Source organism: Chiloscyllium plagiosum, chromosome 13 (assembly GCF_004010195.1).
Source record: "Chiloscyllium plagiosum isolate BGI_BamShark_2017 chromosome 13, ASM401019v2, whole genome shotgun sequence".
Lineage (NCBI taxonomy): Eukaryota > Metazoa > Chordata > Chondrichthyes > Orectolobiformes > Hemiscylliidae > Chiloscyllium > Chiloscyllium plagiosum.
Window position 1 is genome coordinate 52,205,790 of NC_057722.1, and position 16,355 is coordinate 52,222,144.

The window sequence follows — 16,355 nt, forward strand, 5'->3', positions numbered from 1 at the left end:
AAACAAAACTTGATTACACCATGTACAACCTCCACAGTTCAGCATTTACTACATGTACCATAATTTGCTGACTGCAAACTTATATTCACATAAGTAGCTAAAATGTAACTTTTTATATAGTTGGCTAGTGTACGAATTCCAATTATTAAAAGTCATGGCACTTAAAAATGCACACACAGCTAGGTGGGAACAGGCATTGAACCAAGAATATCTTAGAGATGAATTTCAATACATTTTCCTGCTCAATGGGAATGTTTAATGTAATAACCCGAGTAAAAGAGGAAAATTACAAATTAATTATGCAAGAATTCTTGTCGTAGAAATTTACAAAATATCAGAATTGCCTTTGGCTGCAATTTAACAATTTTCTTGCAAGTTGAGAAAATTTCATAGAAGCTTTCAAATGTTTAGGAATAGAAGGACTAAAATCACAAGCAATGCAACAAAAATGATTTTGGTATTTAAGAAAGATAATTCTATCTCTTGGATAGGACAGGAAATAGATTATGAATTTCTCTAGGAAGGTTATAGAAAAGAAAATTCTTTTCTATAACCTTCCTAGAGAAATTCATAATCTATATTTTCTACTGCAGTTACTCTTGATGCTACCTTTTCAGCATTCTGGCTCTGTTCCTCTGGTAAATATGCTCATTTATTTTTCTGAATTCAACCATAAGAGGTGAAAAAAATCCAACAGCAACACAAAAGAACAGGACTTCAGACTTGAAAAGTTACAGTAACATTAGGTGCATATGAGAGAGAGTAAGACAGAACAATCAGTATCTCTAACAAAGAGTTAAAACATCTGCACTATACAGTTGTGGCACAAAAGCATTTTAGAGAAACTAATGGAAATCCTTAAAAAATTAACCTCCGCATATCAATGCTAAGGGTCAAACATTTTCCAGAATCAAATTTAGGGGAGAGGCAAAAATGTACAGTATTAGTGACGAGAGAAGAAAGATATAGTGCAGCCCAAGAGTGAAATGAAAGCAGTAACCTGGCAGCGATACAGAAAATGCATCAAAACATTTATACAGCTCAGAGATGACAAAGAAAGAGAAATGAAGGGGAGATGATTTCACGACGTAGAAACCCAGGGAAAATCAGTTAATTAGTCTGCTAAACTTACATCAACAATTCTTGAAAACATTTGAAAAGCATCAGTCTGACTAAGGTAAGAGCAATTCTAGTCCTTGTAATAACATAGTGAATTTAATTAGAAACCTGCATGGTTAAACGGAGAGTGCTCGCAGCAGCTGGGAGTATTTGAAAGTAGTTGGATGACTGCTCATTTTTAAGAGACTTTTGGTTCTTGACAAATTTGTTAAAAGTACTTTCTTTTTGTGAAGCAACATTTATTATAAAGAAAAGGCACAAAAAGTAATAACATGGAAATTTTGAGCAAAGATGGAAAAAGCAATATTCCCTCAAAAGAACATGAATCAGCAAATTGAGGGGAAAAACTTCTAAAAGAATCTAGTGCAAAGACATGTTAGTCTGGCACAAACATCCTGTGAACAGATTGTTCAAACCATGCTGCATTCTCCTCATGATTCTTCAAAAGCAACCAGAGGGCCAACTGCCAGTACTCAAAGCATGATGCCTGGTTCAGACAGCAATGGCACATCGAACACTGTGGATTCTGTGACCATGTTTACAATCAGCAGGATGCAGACAACTCCAATGCAGTCCTTCAACAATTCTGGAAGAAATGGAACCTTCTATCTGACAATTACAGAGGAATCAAGGCTCACCGGTTTTCTTATTGGTTCTAATTTTCTGGAAGGTGATCAGTCGAAGGATGGACTTCGCTGGGCAGCACTATTGATTTTACTAGTGATCATACCCACAATTGGAGGCAATATACTTGTTATTTTAGCAGTTTCGCTTGAGAAGAAACTCCAAAATGCCACCAACTACTTTCTCATGTCACTTGCAGTAGCAGACATGTTAGTTGGACTCCTGGTGATGCCCATCGCTCTCCTAAACACACTGTTCAGTAAGTCTATTCAATTTTCTCTTTAATAGAATTGCAGTAATTCACATCCAGTAAAGCATTACAAGTAATTCATATAGCATAATACTCTAACTTGATCTTTGTTAATGCTAAATAATTGCAGTTGTGTGTTTAATTTGGGTTACTTTCAACTTGAGGGAAAGTGGAATGAAACATATTTCCAACTGTGTGAAAATGCCTGTGTAGAGTTAATAATTTATTCTTGGAATTGTACATACTGCACATCATTCATACTTCTTTCCCATCAAAGATTCTTGTATGTTGGAAATTATTCTACACATTTTATAATTTCTTTCCAAGGGATCTTGTTCCAAATTGTAACATTACCTACGTACTCAATTTTTGTTGATTTCCAATCATCTTGAAAATTTTGTGTTAATCCATAAACTTATAAGAAAGTGTCTCTGTAATAGAAATCAGATTGTACCATACTTAAATTTATTGTAGCGCTTTATTTCAATGTCTTCAAAACAACACACAATTTGTGAAATTATCCAGAATGGCAGGCTCATTAACTAAATTAGGGGCTATAAATAAGATAGTTACTAGTAGGTCTAACAGGGAAACTTCTTAAACTGAACTGTGGCTGGAATGTTGACCTTAACACCACAATGAGTAATTGACACAAATAACGAGGTACATTTAGGAGATGTTCAACAAACAGAAGGCAGAAACCAATAAGATTAAATGCAGAAGTGTGGGGAAAGCTTGTGTACAATATTAAAAATTATAGTAACCTGTTTGGCCAAATGGCCTGAGCTATAAATATTATGTCATTTGTTTAATCTATTAGCAATTCCTCGGAACAGAAGTCAATTAGACAAAATATGAATTTATAGATTATAAACTGCTATTGCATATAAATTTACATCAAATATTAAAATTTAAGTACTATAGCAAAATACCTCAAAAATGCCAAAACATTTAGTTGTAAAAGTGGTTGATTGTGTTCACTGCATAATATACAGATCAGAAAAGATAAAACAGAAAAATGAAATTCACAATTCTATTGTGCTTATAAATTAATTTGCAAATATCTCCCTTTGTTGAGGTTTTTGTTATAAACACATAACCAGTTGACAGAAAGAGGCAGCTAATAAATAAAGCAATTCATGACAACATACCTCAAAAGGTACTATTCCTTACTAAATTAAAATTTTATAATCTTGTGTAGATAAAGCATTCCCTCAAATACAATTTCTTTGCTAAGGGTTGTGGGAGAAAGTGATTGTAAGACTACAAAGTCATGACAGTATATTTAGTGCTAACAACAACAAACTTTAAAACAGCTATTCTGCTATGTTAATGCTTGATATACAAACAAACTCGGATTTAGTTAATTTTTGTGAAAACCAATGGTTGTAAATCATTTAATGCAAAGCTATGTATGCCAATCTAACATTTCAATTTTACAAAGCTGACACACCTTCATAAAGAAAAATAGAAGTTAATGATGAATAAATACAAAAAAATGAAATGCAATATTCAAGGACACCTAAATATTTTCAGTATTTTCATTACTTAATTTTAATCAAATAAAATGCTAAAAATGCTACTGCTCTGACTAAGCAATTTATGCTTTTGAAAAAAAGACCATTTTGTAAGAAGATACGTAAAATAACATTTTAAATATTATCCAGTGCTAACTGTGCCATCCCTGGAAACAACCACATCAGTGTCAAACATAGAATAAAGGAGGTAGCACTTGCTCTTTTTGAATTTCATCTCCACTATCAAAGCAACAGAGGCATCATTGTGGACCATGCCGTTATGGAGCAACATAAATGGAAACTTCAATGTCAACAGAAGTGTCCGTGTTATCTGGTCAGTGACTCAAGAATATTTGATAGTGAAGCAATTTTAAAATTACCCATGCAGATCTTCTGTGGCCATTTAAGACAGAATCGTACACTATAATTTTAAAACATCTGCATGTGTAAGTTTTTGTCTTTGGTATTTTAATATTGCTCTAAATGAATTCCACTTTTTGATACCAACTTGGCTTCCTTTGTACTGATATCAGAGCTGAAGTGGAGCACAGATAAAGATATTATCAGTCCATCAATGCTGAATTCGATTTTGTTAGCAACAATAATCCTACAGTTCCTTGTGCATAACATAAGGACTCATGCAGCTGGTCAACACATTTAAATCAATTTTAATTTCTTTTCACGAGCAACACTGCAGTGTATTTTTCACACAACTTATATCCAAAACTCTGACTAAAATGTGCATACATATTTGCTTTTAAATTTAAATCTGACAGTGTTAGTACTGTCCTAAAACAAACTACAGTAATGTAATTAAAAATAAAACCAATTCAAAAAACTAGATGTGAAAAGATTTTAAAACAGCATTGGTCATAAACTAAGAATTAGGTAGAGTTAGGATTAAGAATGTTATAGAATTGTGCAACATGTCAAGTTACAATAGATATTAATTGAGCTTTCACCATCATCTAAAATACTTTCAAAAAAGTTATGCAACCAGTCTATCCAAATCAATTGAAGTTAAAGATGCTCAAAAAACACAAAGTATGTCTCGGTAAAAGGATATTTTATTCGAAAGATCGAGTTTTGCTATTTTGAAGTACCAGAAAATTAAGAAAGAATAATATTGGAACTTGTTTTTGGATTATGAACCTTAAAAAAAAATGAATATACAAAATGGTAAAGAAACATATCATCAGCTCAAATCCACTGCAATCTTGACACCGTTCGCTTGCTATTTCGAGAGGAGGTAAAAAAAAAAGCAAGAGGTACATAAAAAGTTGGTGGCATGGAAAGTTGCAAAATCAGCAGTCTGGGTGGGATGCATCTTAGATTGCTGATGGAATTACTGATGAAAACAGCAGAAGCTCTCGTCAGAATGTGAATTCTCCTTGGATTGGGAGAATATTGAGAAAGGATAGGAGGCTGCAGATGTTATTCTCTTATTCAAAAGAGGAGGATAATCACAATAACTACAAAACAGTCAGCCAAATGTCAGTGATGGAGAAAAAAAAATCAAAAACATTAGCAGCAACAACTAGTTTACAAAATGATAACCAATGTGGATTCCTTTCAGGTAAGTTGTGCCTTAAATTTATGAAGTTCTTTGATAAAGGTGGCACAGTTGGTGCTCTGTACTTGGACTTTAAAAATGCATTTGATAAAGTGCAATTTATTCAGCAATAACCTGCGTATTGACTTTTGGTTTGGGTGCCACCTGGATCACCAGCTCTTGACTTCATTATAGCCTTGGTCAAAGTATGGACAAAGCAGCTTAACTCCAGAGGTGAGGTGAGTCAGTGCCCTTGAGTTTAAGACACCATTTGACCAAGCATGGTATCATGAATCTCCAATGGAATCAATGGGAATCAGAGGGAAAACTGCTCGTTGGATTCAAACCAAGCACAAAATATAGTTTATGATTCTTCAAGGTCAATCCCAGCACATCACTACAGGAGTTTATCAAGTGGTGTCTTTGGTCCAACCTTCTCCCACTGCTTTAACAATAATCTTTATCCCATCAAGAGGTCTGAAGTGGGGATACTTGCTGATAATTACATGATGTTCATTACCACTGATGATTCCTCAGATATTGAAGCAGCTCATGTTCATATTCAGCAACGCTCAGACATCACTTATAGAACATAGAATATTATAGTGTAGTACAGGCTCTTCGGCCCTCCATGTTGGGCTGCCCTGTGAAATCAATCTGAAGCCCATCTAACCTAAACTATTCCGTTCAAACTGTACATCACTGTCTCCAGAGAAGTGATATTCGCCAGCCATAATTGATCCAGAAAACACCTCAGAGCCAAGGGTGTGTGCAAAGTGACTTCAGCTATAGAACAACGTTTGCTTATCCATGAGTAATTATTTTTTTCCTAGATTCAACAGCTATTTGGCCAAAATACTTTTAAGACAACACTGCAGAATTTTATAGCTCAAAGCTTTAACAAATGATTTATACATCTTTTATTTATTAGGACTTGCATGCAATAAAGTAGTCATAGAGTCCAACAGCATAGAGACAGGCCCTTTGGCCCAAACTGGTCCATGTCGGCTAAGGTGTCAGTCCATGCTAACCCCACTTCCCTGCACTTGGCCAATATCCTTCTAATCCTTTCTTATTCATGTATTTTCCAAATGCCAATTAAATATTGCTAATGTACTTGCCTCAACCACTTCCGCTGGCAACTCATTCCGTATGCCAGCCTCTGTGTAAAAAAGGTTGCCCCTCAGGTTGTCTTTTATTCTTTCCACTCTAATCTTAAACTGATGCCCTCGAATCTTCGATTCCCCAAACCTCGGAAAAAGACTGAGGGCATTCACTCTATCCATGCCTCTCATGAATTTCTACACCTCTATAACAACCCCGAGTCTTCTACCCTCTAAAGATATAAATCGTAGCTTATTCAACCTCTCCCTATAACTCAGACCATTGAGTCCAGGCAATATCCATGTAAATTTCTTCTGCACTCTTGGTTGCACTAAAGGACTGCTGCACTAGGGTTGTTGTCTATTGGATATAATGCTAAACAGAAGCCCTCTCTACCCTCTCAGATGTATGTAAAGGATTTCATGGCACTAATGTGAACAAGGGAGGAATTTAGAGCATCCTGAGGGGTTATTTATTTCTCAGTCAACACCACAGAAACAGATTGGGAGAAAGTGAGGACTGCAGATGCTGGAGACCAGAGTTGAAAAATGTGGTGCTAGAAAAACCAGCACAACATTTTTCAACACAGAAACAGATTGCCTAATCGTTATTACACTGCTGTTTGTGAAAACTTGCTGTGCACAATCAGCTGCCATGTTCTTTCATAACAACTTCACTATGCTCCTGAAGTGGTACATTGGCTATAAATAGTTGGGACTCCAGAGACTGTTAAAGGCAATTAGATCTGCAAGCCTATCATTTTCCTCTCCTGAATCTACCACATTCCATTCCTCCCCAAACTTTCCTATATTATTCATGGCCATTCTATTGGGTTTGCCATCTGATGTGGCTTTGGTATGTCTATCCCTACCATCACTAAAAGTAATCTCTGACCAGTTCCTTGTAATCATCTCAATCTATATAAATTGCACCCTCACCTTAGCGGTGTACATTCCTCCTCTCCACCCCACCCCACTGCACTCCACCAACAAGCCCATAACTAAGTCCACTTCATTGCATCAGAGCTTAGCATTGAACTGTTTTTTTCCCCCTCAACAATCTCATCTTTGGCCTACAATTCAAATATCTTGGCAACAGCCATCCCTTTATTTTTAATTCAAGGGATAGAGGTATCAGCTACACCAAAATTTATTTATTCCTAATGCCCCGAGGGCATTAAGAGTCAACCACATTGATGCAGGTCTTGAGTCAGAGTTGGAGCAGACCTGGTAAGGATGGCAGGCTTACTTCCCTAAAGGACATTAGCAAACCAACAGTACTTTTACAACACTGATATAAGGCTATTAGACTAGCTTTTAATTCCACTCTGCAAGCACCCTGCCTCTATTCATGCATAAAAAACAATCTTTGAAAATTGTGACATTGCTTTTGTACATCAACATTTCTGTTTTTTAAGTTAACTTTAAACCTATGTTTGGAAATAAGAAAGAAGTTCTGCAAGCATGTGATGAAAAACAGCTGCAGTGTGAAAGGGTTGAACAGACTCCTCAGAATATCAAAACAAAAGAAACTTGAAATAAGACTCTATAAACATTATTTTAATCAAGTTTTTTTTAAAAAGAAAGGAGAAATTGATATCATACAGTCCGATTTTCTATTTGTGTCTGTTACAATCAACTTAGGGATTCTGCTGCCAAGAGTGCATACAATCTCACAAATGAGCAGAAGACATACAAAAATGAATATCACATTGGAAGCCACTGAGAAGTTAACTCCAAATGACTTTAAAAAAAAAAACAATTTAATAATGGAAATTGAATTTAAAGAGGAAGAGAAATAAGGAAAATAGCTAATTAATGCTGTTAATTACTCAATGGATAATGGCAAATATGGTGAAGTGACCAGTCTTTACAAGACTACTCTTTAGTGAGATTATAATCCAATGAAGCACATGAGGTTGACAGAGTCAAAAATAGTGCTATTTAGAGTCCAGTGTTGGAGAATGCAGCAAATTTGGATAACCATTCATGGTTTGACAAAAGGGGATGGATGAGGGCCATGGAGTGCAGGATGAAGAATGGAGAAACAAGAGTGTCACAGATCGATATCCAAACAGAATTAAAAGCAGAATTGGTTCTGGTTTTCTTTCTCCACAGATGCTGTTAGACTTGTTGAATATGTCCAGCAAATTTTCCGAGATTTGCAGCATTCACAGGTTCATGCAGATGTAGGAAAATTGGAATTGCTGGATGAGAAAAGATCATGGCACCATCTATTTCATTTTCTGAACTGCGAAGTGACGAGAAAGTCAGGCCAGCCTTTGGAAGGACAGTGGCCGGACTGTTCTTGAAATTTCCTTGGGGAACCTAGTGACATAGAGATGCTAATCAAAGAATTTGATTTTGTTTAGCTCATAGCTGGCAGTTTTCACAGAACATTTCAGGTCTGCAAACTAAGGGCAGTGCTTTATGGCTTCTAGTGAAAGCAGAATTGTGCAATTTCAGGTAATTCAAATGCATCAATTTTGATCAATATGGTTCACTTAATTTGTGTTTTGCAAGTGGGCTTTAGCACAGTGTGGAGTCAAACTTCAGTTAACATGTTGTCAGCACCCTTTTGAGAGTGTTTACTGCTGACTTGCTTTGTAGAAGTGTTGTAGTGCACAAACCATTTTAAGTACATCGCCTGTCTCTGGCAGAGATTCTATAAGCCCATAAGATCATAATACATAGGAGTGGAAGTAAGGCCATTTGGCCCATCTAGTCCACTGTGCCATTCAATCATGGCTGATGGGCATTTCAATGCCACTTACCCGCACATTCCCCATAGCGCTTAATTCCTTCGAAATCAAGAATTTATCAATCTCTGCCTTGAAGACATATAACATCGTGGCGTCCACTGCACTCTGTGACAATGAATTCCACAGGCTATCGATCGTGAATGCTTAAAACCTCATACCTTTTTTCAAAGATGGCGCATTTGTTTTAATAGTACTGAATACATTTTACAATGAAGTGAACGTCAATATAGATTTGGCAAGCATTAGTATGCAAGCACCCAAAGAGAACAGGATTAGAAAAAATGGAAGGTTATCTTAATGTTAGCTGGAATCGTTGAATCTGGATGTAATAAAAACATATGAAATCAAAAACAGTTCAGGGTCAAATAAAACACTGAGGCTAAAAGAGTCTAGTTTAGTCTAAGATAATGGTCAAAGAATTCAACTTTGGAATCCAGTCACTTATTTTCTTACCCTTGGTTCTTTCACACGATATTATTCATAGATTATGGTCAACTGAGCTAAATCATAACAGATAGTCCAGTATTCTTGTAACTGGGATTATAACATTCTGCAGAATGGCAGAATATTTTCTACTGAGTTAAGCAGACATGAATCACATTATCCTTATTTTTGTATTTAATTTCATTTATCATTTTGCAATAATTATCCTTACTTTTATAATAATTTAACCTGAATTTATAGCTCAATTATATTACATTTTTTCTACATTTAAAAAAATTCAGTCACAACCCACAAATCAGGTACTGCTCATCCAATAGTGTATTTGACAATAAATTAAACTTAACCAGAAAACCTGGTTGAGAGAACATACATGGAAATTTAGGTCAGAAAATGAGAGAGACGAGGCCTAATACTGTGAAAACAGAATGCCAAGACAGGAGGATTGGTGATCTTGAAGCAAAGGGTTTTGACAGCAGACAAAATATTTTCATTTGCAACAGTCCAAATCTTGAGATTATACCTGGGCCTGTTTTCATTAGAGTTGGGTGTGTATTCACTAGAGTTTAGAAGGATGAGAGAGGGTGTGACTTAAACATATCAAATTCTAACACGGTTAGAGGAACTCCCTGGTTGGGGAGTACAGAACCAGGGAACAGAGTCTCAGGATTTAGGACAAAGATGAAAATTTATTTTCCCCACTCAAAGCCTAGTGAACCTATGGAACTCTGTATCACAGAAGGCTGAGGAGGCCAACTCGCTAAATATATTCAATAAAGAGACAGGTAATTTTGATTTTAAAGGTGTCAAGAGATATGGGAAGCAAGTGGGAATTATGACAATGAGATAGTGAATCAGTCATGACAAATTGAATGACAGAGCTTGCTCAAAGGTCAAATGGCTTCGTCCAGCTCCTAGTTTCTATAACTCTCTACGAAAGTCATGAATAAATGCAATGGTAAATTTAGAAGAAATTTCAATATGCAAAGACAAGACAAGACTACGGGCTTTGACACCATAAAGAGTAATTTACATAAATAGCATAGAGGTATTCAAAGGAAAGCTAAATATGCATGTGTGAGAAAGTAACAGAAGGGACATGCTAAATCTATTGGATGAATAAGGGTCAAACTGAATGTATGATAGCTACATTTGCTAATGATACAAAAATACAAGTTGTCAAGAGGGCAGAGTTTGTAGAGAGATATGAGGGAAGGCAGTGGCATAGTGGTAATGTCACTGGTCTGGTAATCCAAAAACCCAAGCTAAAATTCTGGGGACAGTATTTGTAGCCAACCATGGCAGATGGTGAAATTTAAATTCAATAAAAAGCTGCCTAATGATTACCATGTAACCACTGTAAATTGTTAAAATTCATCTACATGCAGTTAACGTAACAGCTGTGATAGGACATTGTTCTGAAAATTCATTGTTCAGGAAATAATAGCAGGAAATGCCCTTTAGGGAGGGTAATCTGCCTTCCATACCTGGTTTGGCCTATGTATGAACATGGTTGACTCTTAACTGCCCTCTGGATAAAAGTAAGGACAGGGAATAAATACTGGCCTTGCCAGTGAATGTCCACATCCCATGGACGAATAGTTTTAAAAAATAGGTTAAGTGAGTGGGTACGTGGCACGTGGGATATAATGTAAACCTTGTCGACTTTGGCAAGAGCAGCAGGAAAGCAGAATATATTTAAATGGAGAATGACCACAAACATCTGTTGTACAGAAGGATCTGAGAATCCTGTGAATCACAAAAAGGTAGTAAACAATTACAGCAAGTGATTGAGAATGCAAATGGAATGTTGGCTTTTATTGCAAGAGGAAGAGAATATTATGGTATGGAAGAGAATATGGTATGGTATGGTATACAGTGGCAACACCCCATGGATCCTTGAAGGCAACAATAAATGAAAATAGTTGAGAAGGTATTGTCTTTATTGGTCAAGGCATTGAATACAAGGTAGGTTATTATGGAACTGTATGATATTAGTTAAGTTATAGCTGGAGTTCGGTTTGCATTTCTGGTCGTCACATAGGAAGTATGTGATTACACTACAGGAACGTGCAAAGGAGATTCATACGGATGTTGCACTGGCTGAGGTATTTCAGTTGTAACGAGAACGAGATTGTTGGTTTTTTTCCTTCGAGTAGACAAATCTGAGGGGGGAATCTGACTAAGGATGTATAAAATTATGAGGCAAACATTAGGAAGATAGGAAGAAACAGTCCCCTTAATAAGATTCAACAACCAGGGGTCACAGATTTAAGGTAAGGACAAGAGATTTCAAGGGGATTTAAGGAAGAATACTTTCATCCAGTGGATGATTCTCTGCCTGAAAAGTGGTCAAAGCAGGGTCCATCACAAGAGTTAAGACAAGTTTAGATGATCGCTTGAGACACCACAGCATACAAGGCCATGTGCCGGAAAATGGGACTACAGCTTGATCACTGGCTGAACACGATGGGATCAAAGCAAACTTTGAAAGAAGATCTCCCATTCAAGGAGAAAATGAAAAGAATTTTTTTTCTTAGAGCATCGTTAGGTTTTAGAATTCTCTTCGAAGCTGTAGAGGCTGGGTCACTGAATACATTGGAGGCTGAATTAGACATATGTTTGATAAGGACTATGAGGGGCAGGCAAGAATGGGGAGTTAAGATCACAAATGGAGTAGCTGTGATAGTACTAAATAGCACAGCAGGCCCGAGGATCAAATGATCTATATACAGTAAACCTCATGGTCCAGATTAGATTCATACCTAACTCTCACATCTCCTCAACTCAAATATGAACCTTATTGAGTAAAACGAAACTAGATAGAGAATGCACCATACTCCTGAAAGTTAACAGAGATTCAAAAAAAAAAAGCAGGCTCATGATCAGAGCAGTTTTCAGAGTATTCTGATGTCAAGGAACCAGTAGAAACTTACCTTTATTACTTCAGGTATCAGTCAAAGAAAAAAATTACAATAAAGATATTGAAAATTTACTTGAAAAACATTTCAAACACAAATATGCAAAAACAATTCAAATGTAAATGTCGAAAATAAATCTTTGCCTTTTAAACTACAGTGTATTCATTTCTTGATCCGTCAGTCAGTGGAGGTTAAATCAAAGCTAATTTCAAATACTGGAACTCTCATCTATTTGAATTTTAAATGTGATAAATAGAATATCGCTGAGGAAAAGAAAACAAGATTTCTAGCTGAATCAACCCTGTCTCTGCTCCTTTTAAAGTTGATTACCATTAATCGATTAATTCAAGTGAAGGTTAAATGCAAATCAAACAGGAACAGGCTTTATAGAAATGATAAATAAGCTACACAGTATATTATGTTTAAACGAAATGCAATTTGAGACAAACTTTAATATACGGCTGTTAAACCTGTTCTGATTATTGCGGAATGAAGATAGAACGAAATACTGGAATAGAAATATGGTGACCTTGAAATGAATGTAATTCAGACCAAAAGATAATGCTATAACAAAAATGTCAAAACTTAGCTTGCCGACTTTTAAATAATCTTTAACATTATTCTGACTATGATCTATCTTAATTTCAGATTCTGAGTGGCCTTTACCCTCTGCAATATGTCCTATCTGGATCTTCCTGGATGTTCTTTTATCCACAGCGTCAATTATGCATTTGTGTGCCATCTCACTCGACCGTTATATTGCTATTAAAAAGCCTATTCAGCACAGTCGCTTCAATTCCAGGGCAAAGGTTCTCATTAAAATCACAGTAGTATGGTTCATCTCAATTGGTAAGTATAACACTTTGAAAACCTTTTAATTTGATTCTTCCAATATATACTAAACTATTAACATACCAACACTGAACATAATTATTAAAAAGATTATTTGTCAACCACAGTTGGGATAAAAATCGATTTTTAATGATACGATTCACTAATATATATTCATTTTTGTGCAATTTGGTAGCCAAGAAAGATTGGCAACAAGCAGAGTTGATTGCCAGCAAAGGTTTTTAGGGTTTTGTAAATAATAGAATTCCATAATGTTTATGATCTTAGTCAGTTCAGAGTATTAATACTGAACTGAGAGAATTGGTCGGAGTTGAAAGTTATACTACAATTTTATTAAAAGTTGAAAAAATGAAATAATAAACTTTGAAAGTGCTCGTTTCTCAGACTAATCATGACACTTAAAAAGTTGCCTTAAATTTCTACAGCACTAAATTGATGTCTCAGAAGAATCTAAACGCACAATAACAGTATTTTTAAACTTTGAAGCTTAAGTATTTCTTAAATAAATGCTTCAAAATAGCCAATCAGCTCCCAAACTGAATAAAGTTGAGCAGAACGTCTTCCCAGCAGGGTCAATTCAATTTAGAGCTGATTCAATTAAATATGTTACCAGTTTTGACATAAAAGTACCAAATTGACAAGTAATTATTGTATTGTCCTCAATTTACTTTCTCTTCAATTCAGGTATTGCTGTTCCTATTCCCATCAAAAGCTTCCAGGAAGAAACAAACACCCTAGTGAACAAAACCTGCGCACTCAAAATTGACACATTTAAAAATTTTATGATCTTTGGATCAATGGCTGCATTTTTCATTCCCCTTGCCATCATGATTGTTATCAACGTTTTGACGATTCACGTGTTGAGAAAGAAGGCACATTTGATCAAAGCCAAAACATCCCATCATTTTAACTGGACTACTGTCTCAACCATTTTTCAGCAAGATCTCACACCCACCAAGTTTCCTGAAAAGGTGGCAATGCTCAATGGTTCACAGAAGGACAAGACATTTCCCTGCACACTCGAGAACATACCCATCAGAAGGCTCTCCACCTTGGGGAAAAAGTCCATGCAGTGTATCAGCAATGAGCAGCGAGCATCTAAAGTTTTAGGAATTGTATTCTTCTTATTTCTAGTGATGTGGTGCCCATTTTTTGTAACTAATGTCACTTGTGCCCTCTGCAAGAGCTGTGATCAGGAACTTCTTGGAACACTGATCGACATTTTTGTCTGGGTGGGTTATGTCTCCTCGGGAGTCAACCCATTCGTCTACACTCTTTTCAACAAGATATTTCGTGAGGCATTTAGCTGCTACATTACATGCAAATATGTAAGAAAAAAGGATATTAAAATACTCAGAAAATATTCCAGCCGGATATCATTTCGAACATCAATCAATGAAAACTCCAAATTATTCATGAGACACAACACAAAAAATGGACATAACCCAATGTATACTAGTCCTCTGCGACTACGATCCGCCCCTGTTCAAACAACATCAGTAATGCTGGACACATTATTACTTGCTGAAAATGAGATGGACAAAGCAGAAGAAGCAATTAGCTACGTGTAAAATAGAAAGCAAAAAGAATGAGATTTTAGCTTTCAGTGTGCTATTGAGGTTAAACAGCCATGCAGTGTGGAGACCCAATACATGGCTCAAAACATTGAAAATTGTTTTAATACCAATACACGCATCTATAATTCAATGTATAGTGATGTGATATTTTGCTTTAATATTTATTATTTACAGTACATCATTCCAGGTCTTACATTTGTGATTTTAGATTCTATAGGCTTTGACAGTTATTTAAAGCCACCAATAAAATCAAGCCTAATGAGTCAAAGAAAGTTCAATTAGAGAATTGCTAATTCTGCAAATAAACATACTTAAATTGCATTTTTAATGTGGACAATGTTTCAGAGGTGTTGGGAGAAATGCCAATACAGAAGACTGTAGGAATTTGAAAGTTTGGTCAGAGGAAGGCTTAAGAAAAATTGTGATAAGAAAATGAGAGGTTCAGAGATGAAATTATCGACCACTGGATCAAGGCACAAAAGCATGGTCAGCAAAGGTGTTGCAAGGTGGAGGATGGTGGAAAGGTGAGGCCAGATCTGAGAAAGGAAAGTTCTGTAGGATGATTGAACAACACTTGCAGTATAAATGGGGGTTAGAAATAGAGAGGTAGGAGACTACAAAGCAAGGATAACAAATTGCAGCCATTACAGGTCATCAAGTCAACACAAATCAGCAACATAGAGTCACAGAGATGTACAGCACAGAAACAGCACCCTTTGATCTAACTCATCCATGATGAGTATCAAATAAACAGGTCTAGATACAACTTCTAGATAAGTAATGTTTTTTGGAGAATGAGCTGGGAACATTTTGAATTGGGTGGTGATAGACACGGAGCAGTGTTTCATCCGCAATGGGAAAAGACAGTTAAGGAATCAGGGAATAAAGTAGAAATAGAAGTTGGCAGCCTTTACTTTGGGACAAATGTATATTGGGTCAGAAACATAGCTTAGGATGCTGAGACTAACACGTACACTCAACCTAAGATAGTGGCATGGAAAGGGACCGACAAGAACAGAATTTGCAGTAAGAGCCAAAACTGTCTGCTGGAGGAAATTGACAAGTGGTCTGAAAGCAGACTTGGCTACAGTGAGTACATACGCAGACATGACATCCTGTTGCGACCTATGAAGATTCCATGAGATGACATGCTGAAGAAAAAGAAACCATTGCTGGTTTCTCTGGCTACAAGCTAGGCAAGAGTGCAACCAAGCAAGACTTGCTCCATTGAGCTGATCAACACCAGATTGCAATCAAAGCAAGTGACTGAACACAGAATTCAACTTAGAGATTAGAAGAGAGATATTGTGCCTGTAAACAGAGAAAATTTGCTTCAGGTGTCTTGTGCTGATCAAACGTTGTTTCAATCAATCCTTGAAAAACATCATACTAAACCACTCAAATCCATAGGATGCAAAACATCATGCTCAAAACACTAAAATATTCACTAAGCACTAAACAAGTTAAATATTACTGTGCAAATACTAGTCCTTGGGTTGTCCGATTTATTGATCTAGATTCTATTTGTTTGCTAAAACCTCATGAAACATAATAAAATTTAAGATTCCATTGTTAGTGTTCCTCAACTATTCAACTAGATTAGGCAGCTCACCACCACTTTCTCAAAGACAATAAAG

At 36.1% G+C, this 16,355-nt stretch overlaps 2 protein-coding genes across 2 annotated transcripts in view; one reads left to right on the top strand and one right to left on the bottom strand.

Moving 5' to 3' along the window:
- The window catches only part of psmd1 (proteasome 26S subunit, non-ATPase 1), a 101,170-nt gene that overhangs the window by 37,455 nt on the left and 47,360 nt on the right, over positions 1-16,355 (bottom strand). The window lies entirely within an intron of this gene.
- htr2b (5-hydroxytryptamine (serotonin) receptor 2B, G protein-coupled) lies at positions 1,603-14,712 on the top strand. The gene is made up of 3 exons (XM_043702888.1): positions 1,603-2,002; positions 12,938-13,138; positions 13,826-14,712. The coding sequence occupies exons 1-3, from the start codon at positions 1,603-1,605 to the stop codon at positions 14,710-14,712; spliced, it is 1,488 nt and encodes a 495-aa protein (XP_043558823.1).